We start from the raw sequence: 14,070 nt of genomic DNA, 5'->3' as shown, positions 1-14,070 counted from the left end.
TACTACTTTCTGGATGCTTCCAGTATTTTTTGTTTGACATGGGAATCTTGGATTTAAGCTTTTTTGAGATGATTCCTTTTGGGGTTCCTTTCAAGAGGCAAATAGTGGATTTGTTCTATCATTATCTTGCTCTCTGATTCTACAGACCTGGACATTTTTCTTTTATGAGTTCTCAAAATATAGAGACCAAACCTTTTTGAATAAAACATGGTTTTCAAGGCATCCAGTTATTCTTAAATTATCTCAACCTTTTTTTTCCATGTCAGTTATTTAAATGATCAGATCTCACATTTTCTTCTATTTATTATCTTTCCTATTATTTCTTGCTGTCTCACAGAGTCACTGATTTCTGTTTGTCCTATTCTAGTTTTCAAGGAGTCCATTTCTTGGCTGAGGTTAATCATTTTCCCTTCTAAGCTATTCACTTTTCCCATTTTTTCCTGTGGAGTCATTTCATTTTTTATCTATTGCTTCATTTCTTCTTGATATTCAGTTATTCCTTAAAGAAAATCAATTTTCTTTTGATACTCTAGTTGAAAATACAATCAAACATAATCATTTTTATACTGATTGATGTTTTCTTTTCTTTCCTCATATTTCTAATTTTAGTTTCTAAATTGGGGCATGGGCTAGGGATTTGTGGTCTGTGTGTTGGGGGTTCACTTCTTGGTTTCATCCTGAATGTACCTTCACCTCCCTCCTTCCACATTGGATCTTTAAGGTTCAAGGAAACTTACTGGTATCCTCTATCTCACAAAATGGCTTGGAAGGTTATTCCCAGACACGATTTTCAAACACCTCTAGATCCAGGATGATATGGGAACAACTGCTGTGAAGAAAAACCCCTGCTTCATGTAGCTCTTGTGCGGTTTGCCAACAAGATTAATTTAATGGTCAGATTGTGTGATGATATTACAGAGCAATCATTACTTCTGCCACTTCATTTCTGCCTTTTTGCACCTGATTCTCAGGGGTTGAATCTCTAAATCTGACCCTCATAATAGATATTTGCTGGTTGACTGATTACAACTCGCCACAATAACAATAATTCATTCTTATAGTACTTTAAGGTTTAAAAAACACTTTCTGACATGCAATTGTTATCTTCAGTTAATAGCAGAACCACAGAATGTTAGAGCTGTAAGTAACCTTAGCAATTATCTAATCCAATGCTCTCCATTTCTAGATGAGGAAATTGAAATCTGTACTTGTGAAATCCCTTAGCTAAGGATCTCATCACTTCAAACACAGTCTTCTAGCTCCAAGTCTAGCACCCCCCAAAAACTGACAGAGGCTTCCAAAGCCAATAACTTACCTCCGAAGATCACGCAATTAGGACTGTAATTTGAGTCTCTATCTTCAGGTCAGGGGTTTTCTGCTCTGCCATTTTAGCAGATTGTCCCTACTTTTTAATGAGCCAGAGGGCTCCTCCCTACCTGGGAAAGTTCAGCCTTTTCAGCCTACCAACTCCTGTGTGTGAAAATTTCATTCTGCACTGTTAGCGTGAGGGAAGTACTTTGTAAACCATACAGCAATATGGAAATGTGAGTTATATCTTCTCCAGCTCCTGGAACATGCTTGGGCACAGGTAACCATGCTACTGCCCATCCAGGAGGTCAGCCTTTCGATTAATTCCCCATCTGGTGGCTGAGTCCTCCTTGGCAAGTCTGCCTGTGAGGAGAATGGGCTCTAGGTCAGAGAACACCGACGAAGGGTCAGCCCCAGCTTAGAAACTATCATAAAGAACACGTGGTCTGCCCCCTTCCAGGAAAGACATAAACAGCAGTGTTGAAACAATTAAGGTTTAATTTGTTAGTATGCTTTCTGTATGTAGCCAAACACTAATTCCTACACCAGACATGTCATTATGAAAATACCAAATTAGGCATTGCACATACTGATAAATAAATACATTTGCTCAAATACCAAAGAGTTTATTTAAAAAGTCACTTAATAAAAGCACAGGTTCATCTAAAACTCCAGATAGTTTTGAACAAAAATAAAATGTCTGACCACTCGAAAATAGGAAAAGACACTCTTGTGCAAATAGACATAACACATCCTAGGCATTATGGGAGATGACTGGCTACGTCGGGGCTCTCCACGCTGAGGCGATGCCGGGCCTTCCGGCTGGGCCACTCTCTGACCCACTGGGAGTTGGCTACGTTACAGGGACCCCCTGAGGCCTATCCCAGCTCAGATTCTAGCAAGCCTTAGGGAGAAGAGAGATCCGAAGAGAGAGGGGGCAAGGGGATCCTTCATAGAAAAGAAACAAAAAGGCACTGTGATGAGCTGGACGATGGAATGGGCGCCAAGGGTGGGGGCGATTTGGTTTGCTCTGATTTGGTCTTGTAATAAAAACTCAGTTGGAATGCTCATAAAAAACAGAATGCTCCCCCAATCTCTCCTTTCTGAAAGCAAAAGCACATAGAAATGTCAAGCCGAGCTTGGAGCCGATTAAGCAAAGAGTCCCCACGGCCCCTTAAAGGGGGGAAGGCCGGGCCCCCCGCCTGGGGCGTGGAGTCTGCTCCTGACTGGGAAGCAGCGTCCGCTCCCTGCCGGAGGGAGCACTGACCACCGCCTCAGGTCGGCCAGCCGGGACTCACTCCCAGGGATTCAAGGGAGAGAGCCAGCCCAGCCTAGGCTGCAGAGGCGGACTGAGCCGAAGCAGGGAGAAGCAGGGAGAAGTCTTCTGGTCACTCTCCTCAGGCGGTAGCCAGGGGCTCACTTACAATTCTGGGTACCAGTGGGAATCGGCTGCATTAGGCCACGTCTTTGGAAGAGGAGCATCAATTGCCACCTGGGAATACATCAGGGAGAGGTGGCCCCTAATGAGTGTCCTCCAAGATGCCCGGCCCTGGCCCGCACTCGGGGGTCTTCGAGGAGGACTGGTGAGGGGGAGGAGGGAGGACACCAGTGATGGAAGCTGCTTGTGCCAGGGTGGCTTCAGCACCCTGGAGAACACACGGAGGCTCACTGGGAGGGCCACCTTTCAGGGATGCTCCCACATCTACCTTACAATCCTAGCAACTCACCCGTGTCTTAATAACTTGTGGAGAAGAAATCTTTCATTTTCTCATTTTTGCTGAGGGAGAAGAACCTAGTGGGTCTCTGCCCTTTCTTCCCACTTGTTACCTCTGGAACCCTCAGTCCTCTACATCGCCATCTGGTGGCTTCTCGTTGCGGACAGCATCCTCCCCTGGGGTACTCCCACTGACAAAGGGGATCCCTCCCACATGCTTCCTTCTCTACTGTGAATTGTTAAGGCACTTTCCCCAGAATGTGTCCCAATTTGCCCAAGAACACACATGCAAACTAATTGATTTTTTTAAGTTTAGTAATGCAAAAAAGGAAAGAAAAAATCTAGAAAACTATTTCTTCCAAACACCTCTTCTTGCCCGGAGCCCCTGAGGAATTACCTGCTCTCCTAATCCAGGGGCGCCCTCTGCCCCAAGAAGGTCAGGAAGTGAGGGGACAGACTTCTTGGGAGACACTGCTCCCCAGCCCATACAGACTATTGTCCAAGCACGCTGACCTTGACCCAGCAGTTTCTGCCCTTCAGGAAACCCTGAAGTCTGGCTCGGATTCAAAGGGTGGCTGGGCTGCCTGCAAACGTACTCGTGCTCATGCACAGTTTCCCTCCTTGCACACCACAGACATTCAGAAGGAAAGGGAAGCTAGTTTGTCTGGCAGGGCCTACAAAGTGGGAACAGGTAAAACCAGGAGCACAGAAGGAACCAGCTGAGGGTGGGACGTGCCCCATGAGCTGCAAAGCTCGCCTGTCCTAACCAAGGCCTTGACCTGAAACACCTTCGGCCCTCAGGTTTCCAAGGCCGCGTCTCCCTGCCCTGGCCATCAGGAAGGCCCTGTCGCTATGAGGTGGTTCCTCATGGTGTTTAATCCCAGGCTCTGTCCCTTTCCTGTTCCTGAACATTTCTCCCTGCCTCACAGCTCACTCCGCTGGGGTGGAAAATGAGGTTTGTTGCTTTGTGCTTCTGAGTTCCAGACCACCAGCGTCCTGCCTCGTTCCCCACCCCCAAGGGGCCACATCTCCAGGAAGTCGGCAATCTGGGGGTCCTGGGTTCAATCACAGGATGAGAAGGACCCCGGAGCCATCCTGGAGCCCAACTCCCTCCACTGGACGAGGAAACCGATCTTGAAAACAGAAGCAGCTAACAGTCCCACTGAGCCGGGGACAGGACCCCTGCTCCTGACCTCACACCAGCAGTTCCTTCTGCTGGACCACGCTGCCTCGTCCCCTTGGGACCAAATGGCCCCACTCAGGACTTTCCTTTGTGAAATGCACTTCGCTCTCTACCTTCTCAGGCTTTATAAACTTTAAAGCACTACAGACATGTGAGCCACTACTGTTATTGTTATTACTATTATTATTCACCAGCTCCCTGGCCATACTAAGGGTATAATGAGCTAAGCTGGACTTGGATCAGAGTCAGAGTCCAGACTCCATGCCCCGCTCCTGTAATTCAGCTGGGGTTACACGAGGAGCACAGGCTGGGAAAGGCCGTCCAGTCCAATCCTGTCCCCTCATCTGAGGTACGGAGGAGTTAAGTGATTTTTAAGGTCATATAGGTCATAAAGAGAAAGCCAGGATTCGAACTCTGCTCCTGACCCCAAATTCAGAACTCTGCACTGAATACTACAGGGGAAAGCTGGCCCGCCAGTGGCCAGAGGGCCCCAGCTGAGCCCGATCGTCCCGAGGACCCCATGCCAGGCTCTGGCATTCCTGAGACGAGGGAGTCTCAGCCCCGCACTCTGGTCTCCGCCGGGGCCCTGCCTGGGCCTGGCTTTGGGCCAGTTGGTCACTGTGCCCATGGGCAGAAGTGGGCACTGAATGCAAGGAAGAAATAACCCGCTGCCCATCCCCCCTACGGTCCCCCTGCTCTAGGGAGCACGCCGTGGAATCTGCAGCCAGAAGTCACCCACGTGGCACACTCACACGCAGCCGCGGCCCCCAGACACGGTCCCCAACAGCCCCTCAGAAGGGCGAGCGCCGTCCACAGACCAGTCACAGCTCACAGACCCTGGGCGCAGTCTCACACTCACTCACTCACGCCCTCCTGAGGGCACCAGGGGGCTTTATAGCAACGTGGTTCCACGGGAATCCCAAGTCCTGAGGGGGACCACGAAGCTCCTTGGGCAGCGGCCTCAGCTGGGCGGCCGCAGAGGAACGGCCTGGGCTCCTCCGGCCTTTACGCCTCCAGGGCCCGGACAAAGATGGACTGACATCGGTTTGACACAGCCACGGAGGGGGCTCCGAGCCCCCTCGCTCTGAGTATGGTCTGTATTTGTGAGCCAGGGCTGATGGGGAAAGGGGCACATGGAGGTTTCCCTGGGTCAGGGAGGAGGGGGCTCTCTCTAGCTCACAGCACCCCAACCAGGCCCAGACCCAGGTACAGTGAAGCCCTGAGAAAGGATGAGGTGGAGGAGGGAGAGAGAGATGGGGGGAAACAGGAGGGGAGGAGGGGGAATGAGATGGAGCTGGCTGAGGGGCGGGCGGGAGGGAGGCTGAGGAAGAGTGGCTGGGGAAGGGGCCGGGCAGAAAGGGAGCATGGAGTGAGATGTCTATGTTCCCAGCGAGGGCGTCTCGCTTTCTTCAGGAAAGACAAAGGATGACGGATGGGAGTGCTGGAGAGAAACACGCCATTTCTCCCGTCGTGGCTGGAGAGGGTCCAGTGTGAGGCAGTGGGGCCCACGTGGCGAGTCCAGGGGCCAGAGACTGGCTGGGGGGCTTCCTGCGGGGCGGGGGGTGGGGGCAGCGCCCGCCCGCTTACTCACAGGCCAGCTTGCTGTCGAAGCTGGAGAGAGCGATGGCAAACGCCTGCAGGACGCACATCGGGTAGTTGTAATCCATGGTGAACACGTCCTCTGCCACCCGGCCAAACTGCATCACGATGTAGTCAGCTAGGGAGGGACCCAGACACCCCCAAGAGGCAGATACACAGCCAGGCACAGAGACGCGGCGGGCAACGGGGCGCGGAGGCAGCGGGACACAGAGCCATGCAGAGGGAGACACGGGGGAGGGCAAGAGAGCCGCGAGAACAGGCAGAGAGCGCGCCACAGACACAGAACCAGGGGCAACCACAGGGAGAGCCAGAGAGCCAGAGACCAGGGTGGGGAGAGACAGAGTGGTGCACAGTGAGTCCCGGGCCCGGGGGCTCTGGACCAGCCATCCAGCCCAAGCCCACTGTCCAGCCAGAGCCGCGGTGCCCGGGAGAGCTGGGCTCTTATCCCCCAAACCGGCCTTCTAAGGACCCCTGCCTGTCACCGATCAGACCCAGACTGAGGGCCCTCTCGGGACTCCCTCTGCCCACTTTCTCACACCGAGGGCGAGTAATCGCCCGCAATGCTCAGAGCCGGCTCCTCTGCACCCAAGCCGGCACTCTGCCGGGTCTCTGGGCCAAGTCGGCTGGAGCCCTAGGCCGGAGGCCTATCCTGGCCCTAAAGGGATCCCCTACAGAGGACCCCAGCTTCCCCCGCAGAAGGGTTGCTTTATGGCGTCTCCAGGGCCCTGTCTGGGGAGCTACGCTGTTTAAGAGCTTTATCAATGACCTGGAAGAAGGCCTTCATGTGTGATGATCAAATACAGGGATGCCATGAAGATGAGAGGGACAGATGGTCAAAAAGGGAAAGACTGAGACTGAGAAAAAGCAATCTCCTGAGACACCGGGAGGAGTAGTGCTCAGCGTACTGCCTGGCCATAAAGGAGCTTAGGAGCTGTTTACTGAGGGATGGATGGATGGATGGGTGATCAATGCCATGAGTATGGGCACTCCATCCACGAGGCAGCCCCTCCAAATCCGCACAATCTTTCCAAAACCCTCTGTGGATCATGTCCGTTCCCATGTCTCCGAGCTCCCGGGATCTCGGGCAGCGTTCGGGCTGGCCCCACAGACACGTGGCTGACCGGTCTGCCTCCTTTCCCACGCTCACGGGTGGGCTGCGACCATGCTAACTCCCATGCTGCACCCTCCTTATTCCCATCATGAATCTTGTCTTTTCCCTTTGGATTACTGGGCATCTTAATTCCTCCAAAATAATAATGTTCCACAAGGTTTTGCAAGGGTCAGCGGTGACTAGTTATCCTTGCCTAGCTTTTGAAAATAAAAAGCTTCAATAAAATAAAATGTAAAAAAGAATAATCAGGGGCAGATAGGTGGTGCAGTGGATCGAGCACCAGCCCTGAAAAGACTAGGGTAATGAGCATTTTTCATCCATTTTTTCCCCCAATAAAGATAGTTAAATAAATCGCATTTAAAAGATTGTTCACTTCATGAAAGGGATTGTTAGTCTTCTAGAGTTCAGTGTCTTTAGTACAGTTTCATCTGTAAATAAGAGCATTTGGAGAAGTTTGCCATCAACAAGGACTTTTCTGTTTGGACTCAGGATAGGATCTATTCCTGAAGAATGGGGAAAGAAGCTAGGGAGAACATACATCTCCCTTCTGTATCACTTGATGTTGACACTTGGCAGATCAACAGGCGTGAAACAAAGACTTCTCCAGGCTCAACTTTGTTCTATTGAGTCCAATATTTTAATGTTTTGTTTCGTTTTTTAATAGACAAATAGAGAGGGGGCAGCTAATTGGTGCAGTGGACAGAGCCCTGAAGTCAAGAGGCCTGAGTTCAAATCTGGCCTCAGACACTTAACTAATTGTGTGACCCTGGGCAAGTCACTTAACCCTAATTGCCTCAGCCAAAAGAAAAAGGAAAAAGAAACAGATGCAGTGCATTCTTCTCTCCTCCAAGCGTCTTATTTGTGTTTGTGAAGATGTCTATGAAAATGATGTTCAAAATTCTGCCTGTCCCATCTCATGTTTTCATAAAGGATACCCAAGATGCACTTGTAAGGCATTCTGACACCCATTTTATAAAAGATGAGAAAGTAAGCAGATGGAAGGATAGCTGAGGATTTCATCTTGGTCCCCATTTTTAGTAAAGGAGTTTAATTCAAATAAAAGTAAAATCCTGCATTTGGGTTCCCAAAATCAATTGTAAGAGTACAGGTCGGAAGTATGATCAGATCGCTTCGTTTGGAAAACAGTTGGGCTTTGGTAGACCGCAGCCAGAAAAATCAATGGGGACTAAAAATGGCTTTAACAAATAGTACCCAGAATGAAGGATGCTGCATACAGGCCTACAGTGTACCCAGGACCCTTCTGGGAGCCCCATTTTGGGAAGACGATTATGAACCAGGGAGAGTCTAAGATGATGCATCTGGGCCAGAGAGGGACCAATGGAAAGTACCGGGGATGTCTGGTTCTTCAGTGTGAGTGCTGTGGAGCATTTGAATGACATGGGAAAGAAAAAATGAACTTCTGCTTGGCCCCAGAAGGCAAGCAAAAAGGGGATTTTCAGGAGCGGGTCTGGCTTAATGGAGAAAAAAACTTCCTGGCATTTAGAGCTCCACAGGCAGAATGGATGGACTACCCTTCGTGCCTCGCTGCTAGAAGTCTCCAACTGACCATGCTGCAGCAGTGCTGGAAAGGAGATTCCAGGTCTGGGGGGACCGGCCCATGTCTATTCCAGCTCTCTGACTCTATGATGGTGACTTAAGTCCTCCATGCCCTCACACCTACAGGTCGTGAGACAGCCTGTGTAACGGCTAGCCCGAGTCTCTTCCATGAGCCCTACTTCCTCTGGCTTGAGCCAAACTGCACAATATCCCTTTTCCCCTCCCGCCATCTTTCCCCTCAGGAGATGTCTCTTTGTCTAAATAGAGAGTTTCTCTCCCAAAAGAGTACTCACGGTCATTTGCGTGGATGATCTGGAAATTCTTGACCGAGGCCTGCGTGACCCGACCATGAAAGTTGAGCACGTAGGACTGGGTATCGTCGTTCCACACGGGTGTCTTGTTGTGAAGCTCGATGATGGTGTCCGTGTTCTTGCTTAGCCATCGAGCCAGCAGCGTCTCCTGCTCCTGAGAGAGCAAGAACAGGACTTGTCTGAGGAAGGAAAAGCACTGGGGGGCATTTTGCAGAAGGTGCAGAGATGCTGAGAGACAGGAGAGGCCAGGGAGTGAGTGGGGATGGGGGAGAGAGGAAGAAAAATGGGAGCAAATTAGAGCATGTGGGGGAATAGAAGGAATAACAATAGGAAGTCCAAATGGAGCAGAGGAGAGCACTATCTATGGGATAGTGAAGCAGTGAAGACAAAAAAGAAGAAAAAAGAATCTGAGAGAGGGAAGGGAGTCCCTGGTACAAGGAAACAAGGATAGGAGAGAGAAAAGGAAGAAGAAAAAAGAAGATGAGAGAGGGAAGGGAGTCCCTGGTACAAGGAAACAGGGATAGGAGACAGAAAAGTGATTTAGGTCAGGGGACAGGCTGGACGTGACTCAGCTCCTGCGAGATTTTGCAGTCCCCTAAGACATGATTGAGGACTACATCGCTGAGGGGGCTGAGGAAGAAGAAAGGACACCACACACTGGGAGGGCCTGGTAGCATCAACAAGTACTTAAGGGAAGTGACAGCGGAGACACTGAAATTACTAATCACGAATCAAGAGACCAAACAAAAATGTTCGTCTCCAGCTTTGGGGCTCAGATATTTTTTTTTACAAGAAACAAAGATGGGCAATGAGCCCAGAAGAAAGGTACAGTCCTAGAAGCACAAATGAGGAGCTAACATTCAGGAGGAACTGGAGCTGGCAGTAAATGCTGAGGACAAAAACCCACCATTTTGATGGCTAGAGGAAAATCAGAGACAGGAAAGAAGGGCTTTGAGAACGGGAGAGGGAAGTAAGACAAAATAAGAGCAAATGTCACATTTAAAAGTGGGGAGCAGGCTTAATGGACTGCAAGCTCAATGGGAAGACACCCTAACATCTGGGAAAAGCAGCATGGTGAAACTGCATCAAACATGGCGGCTGCCCAGCCGTGATGACCATGTGCTGCCCGGTCAGATGCCCCAGGAGCATTGCCTTGTGGGTGTCACACTCACAAAAGACTCTGGCCAGCTGGAGCCTGCCCAGGGCACACCTGGGGCTTGGGAAGGGACAGGAGACCACGGCCCATCAGAGCCGGCTGAAAGAAAAAGGGACTAAAGCTTGGAGAGAAGGGACACGACCTCCGGCCATCATGTGTCAGAGGGGAGACTTTGTTCTGCTCAGTCCTCACAGGCTTAACTAAGAGCAAGGGAACAAGGGAAAGAGGGGCAGACTGGGACTCAGAATGGGAAAGGAAAATGTCTCGTGAATCTCAGTGTCTGAAGACAGAATGAGCTGCTTGGGCTCTTGGAGGGGCCCTCCCAGCCCAAGAGGTTCCTTCGGCAGCCAGATCCTGTCTCTGGACAGTTCGGGTCGGGCGCACTCTGCGGTCCCCACCAGCTCTGCGTCCAGCATCCTTCCTTGTCTCCTTCCCTTGTCCCTCCTTCCCTCGTGTTTCCTCCTTACAAAGGAGTTATAAGAAGCACTCTCCTCTCCTGGCCACAGGCGGGCAGGGCAGGGCTGACTCACGTTTCGAGGCCGGATGGAGACCCTCTCGTGCACCATGCTCATGCCAGGGATGATCACGCTCATTTTCCGAGGGCCCTTAAATCCCAGGACGTTCGTCTCCTAGAGATTCCAAAGGGAGAAGAGGCTGATTAAGCCCCCTCCCAACAGAGGAGGGATGCACACACACAAACACACATGTATATACACAAATGTACACACATACGTGTACACACACACATACTGCTAAGCTGGGGAGGGTCTTGCTCACTAGTTTCCTAGTCTTGCTGTCCCCTCCCTGAGAATTCCCCTCTTGGTCTGTGCCCCTCAGTGGCTCAAAGTGCCCCGTTCTGAATCCACCCACCCAGGTTCCCGCCGCCTTCATGACTACAGCTGACTCCCCATCCAAGACTGGGCTCTTCAGGGGCCACGATCACCTGGGAAGGTGCCTTCTCCGTGCCCTGTGACTGTCACTTCTTCCCACTCAGTGCCCACCCTCCTATATCCCTCAGCACAGGGACCTCTCCCCTTCCCACAACCAGGCATCTCAGAGTCATGATCACCCATCGTGACCTACCCCATCACAGGTTTGCAGAGGAGAAAGGGCCCCCAAACTGCCTAGGTTTGCCAGCCAACTGCCCCGTCCGAAATTTAGCCTTAGAGCTCCCTATGGCTATTAACGACTCTATACTCCTACATCAGCCCCATTTCAGAGATTTATGTAGCATTAACGCATGCAATTGTAGAAAGAAATAGAAGCAACAAGAGGATGGGCTAATCCCTTTTGGAGAGAAGGAAGAAATGAATAAGCTTAAGAAAATTTGAAGTACAGAGAAGAAACATTATGGGTTAAGAGAATCCCAAGGTAAAACTTTAGAAAAATATAATTCAGTAATAATTACAAGAATAAACCCCAGAAAAGAGAAGAGGTTGGTGACAAGAATATGAAGAATAGACTGAAGGTTTATGGAAAGAAATAAAAGAAAATCAGAAATAAGCCAAAATGAATTCATGAGGGAATATTTGAAGGATAATAAGCAGTAGAAGCTGGAAAACTTTATCATGAAAGTGATTCCCCTGAAAAATAGGATTCAAAAAGTAAATGATATAACAAGAAATATCAGAGTAAAATCCAAAGAAGAACTATATCTACAACATTAATAAAAATGACCTAAAAATTCACTAAGAGGAAAAAATTTAAGAATCATTGAAATCCTCAGAAAATCATGAATGAGAGACAAATACTATATTTTTTAAAAGTCATAGAACTCATAGGGAAAGATGCATGGGAAGGACCCAGAATCTAAATCATTAACTGAAAGAAGCCCCAAATTTGGTTCCCCCAGAAATGTTATTGTCAAACTTCTGAGATTCTAAGACAAATAAAAAAATATTTCCGGAAGAACCATATCATATACTAAAGAATCCTAGTCAAAATCAGTGAGCATGTATGAGAAAAACAAGAATAGAATTATTATATCTAAAAGCAAAATAAAAAAGTCTGTGTATGAAAATAACATTATTTAAAACCAAGCTTACACCCACAGGGAGAAAGATAGATTTGTAACAGAATCCCTTACTTCCAAACATTCTTGTTGAGAGGACCAGAGCTGTGTGGTATCCTCAAAATGTAAATTTATGAGTCCAGAGAACTCTAGAAAGATAACAGGTTTGAACAACCTGAACGGATAAAATGATGATCAAACGTTTACATCCTGAAAGGGAAAGAAAAACTACATCTCTAAGGATGAATGGAGTTTAGAAGAAGGAGATAAACTCAAGGTCTGAGTACTTTTTCTCTCAAAAAAGAGAGTAGAGAAGGAGGAAAGAAAAAAATAAATAGTCTAGGGATGTAATGAGGGGAGAAAAGATTACTGTTTAATGTAGTTTGAGCACAAGAAAAGACTATATAAATATATACAGTTGGAGGGATGGAGAAAATGAGGATCTCATGGATCTCACTTGGATTTAAGTTCAGCAAGGCATGTTCAGGGGGACCAATGGAAACAGTATTATGCATTTTTATGCAACAAAATAAATAAGGAACTGGTTTAGGATAGAAATAATGATGCTTAAGAAAGTAGAATTGGTGAGGAAATAGTCACAAACAAAACAAACTTCAACTACAGCTGGCTAATTATAAAAAGGAAAAAAGAAATAGAAAAAGTGGTAAAACTGAGCCATCTGGAGCTAGGCTGTGTAGAGAAAAGAGAAAAAAAGTGAAATCAGACTATTCTAATTATAGGTGACTAGTCCTGATTTTATTCCCTTTTTATACCTTTCCTTCTCCTTAAAGAAAGGAGTAGTTGGCAAAGAGAGGAAGCATTATAACAGAACATATTGCAGGAAAAAACTAGCCTAACAATCACTGTCATAAAGATGAAAAGACTCAACTTGTCATAAAATGGAAGAGAATAGTAAAATTAATTTGTTGTTCACAAGAAAGATTCTTAAAATAAAGATTCAATTGGGATAAAATGAAAGGTTGTCAATGAATCTGTTGTGCCTCTGTTGAATCTAAAAAAAACCAAGAGTTGTCAACATAATCTCAGAAAAGACCAAAGTAAAAAAAATAAAAAACTATAATTAAGAAAGATAAGTCAAACTATATTATATTTAAATGTATCATAGATAATGAAATTATAAATATCAACTATATATGCCCTAATGGCATGATGCAAAAGAACTGAAATGGAAAGCTAGCTGAACTCTAGGGAGAAAGAACAGAATAATCATCAATGTTTTAAACACAAACAAGTTAAGAAAAATAGACAGGAAAGACACTAAGAATCTGAATAAAATATTGCAAAAGATGGATACAATAGATTTTTGATGGTTACTAATGGTAATGGTTATATCAGAAATATGTATATGTATGTGTGTATATATGTAAATATGCATGTTTTTTCCAGTTTTGCTGGTACCTGTACAAAAACTATTGTGAAAAAGGCATAAAAATCTTATAAATAAATGCAGAAAGACAAAATATTTAATGTATCATTTGAAGACCATAACAATTAAAATTATAATCAATAAGGGAAGTCTGAAAAAACATTCAGACAAAAGTAATACAGTACTAAACAGTGAATAGGTCAAAGAATAAGTTATAAAAATAAATTATTCCATCAAAAAAAAACTATAAAAGTGAGACCACAGAGTACAAATGATATGCCATAGCCAAAATAGTCTTTAGGGAAAAATTTCATAACTGAAAATTTACATCAACAAAATGAGAAAGACCAATAAATTTAACATGCAAATAAAAAATCTAGGAGATGAGCAAATTAATAACCCTCCCTAACTAGACATAAAAATTGAAATTATCTTTTAAATTGAAAGTACAAATATCATTGTGATGATAAATAAAAATTACAAGCTGTTTTTAAAGACCAATAAAATAGAAAAAAATTAATTCAACAACAAAAGAGAAAGGAAAATGAGAATTACCAAAGTCAAAAATAAAAAAGAGGTAATTAACAACAAATAAAAAGGAACTAAAGGAAACTATTACACTCAAATATATGCTCCCTCCATCTTTAGCCTTCTTGGTTTTCCTTGTGTCTATTTGCTCTTCTACAATAAGTGTACCCCAAAATTTCTATCCTAAACTTTCTTTTTCTCACAA

At 46.5% G+C, this 14,070-nt stretch overlaps 1 protein-coding gene across 5 annotated transcripts in view; it reads right to left on the bottom strand.

Annotated features, from left to right (window-relative positions):
• Nucleotides 1-2,000: 2,000 nt before the first annotated feature.
• TUB (TUB bipartite transcription factor) overlaps nucleotides 2,001-14,070 on the bottom strand; it is a 132,008-nt gene continuing 119,938 nt past the window's right edge. For 4 of the 5 annotated variants that reach the window (XM_031942415.1, XM_031942411.1, XM_031942413.1 and 1 more), the window contains 4 exons: nucleotides 10,470-10,568; nucleotides 8,766-8,937; nucleotides 5,797-5,922; nucleotides 2,001-2,800 (listed from right to left, as the gene is read on the bottom strand). In XM_031942415.1, the coding sequence (XP_031798275.1) occupies nucleotides 2,790-2,800; nucleotides 5,797-5,922; nucleotides 8,766-8,937; nucleotides 10,470-10,568 (408 nt within the window). In that variant the 3' untranslated portion in view covers nucleotides 2,001-2,789. Of the gene's footprint in view, nucleotides 5,923-8,765; nucleotides 8,938-10,469; nucleotides 10,569-14,070 lie in introns of all 5 variants that reach the window. The other variant, XM_031942416.1, reaches the window with a different exon arrangement.

The sequence above is a fragment of the Sarcophilus harrisii genome, chromosome 6 (genome assembly GCF_902635505.1).
Source record: "Sarcophilus harrisii chromosome 6, mSarHar1.11, whole genome shotgun sequence".
NCBI classification, from domain to species: Eukaryota; Metazoa; Chordata; class Mammalia; order Dasyuromorphia; family Dasyuridae; genus Sarcophilus; species Sarcophilus harrisii.
This window is presented reverse-complemented; position numbering and strand designations above follow the sequence as displayed.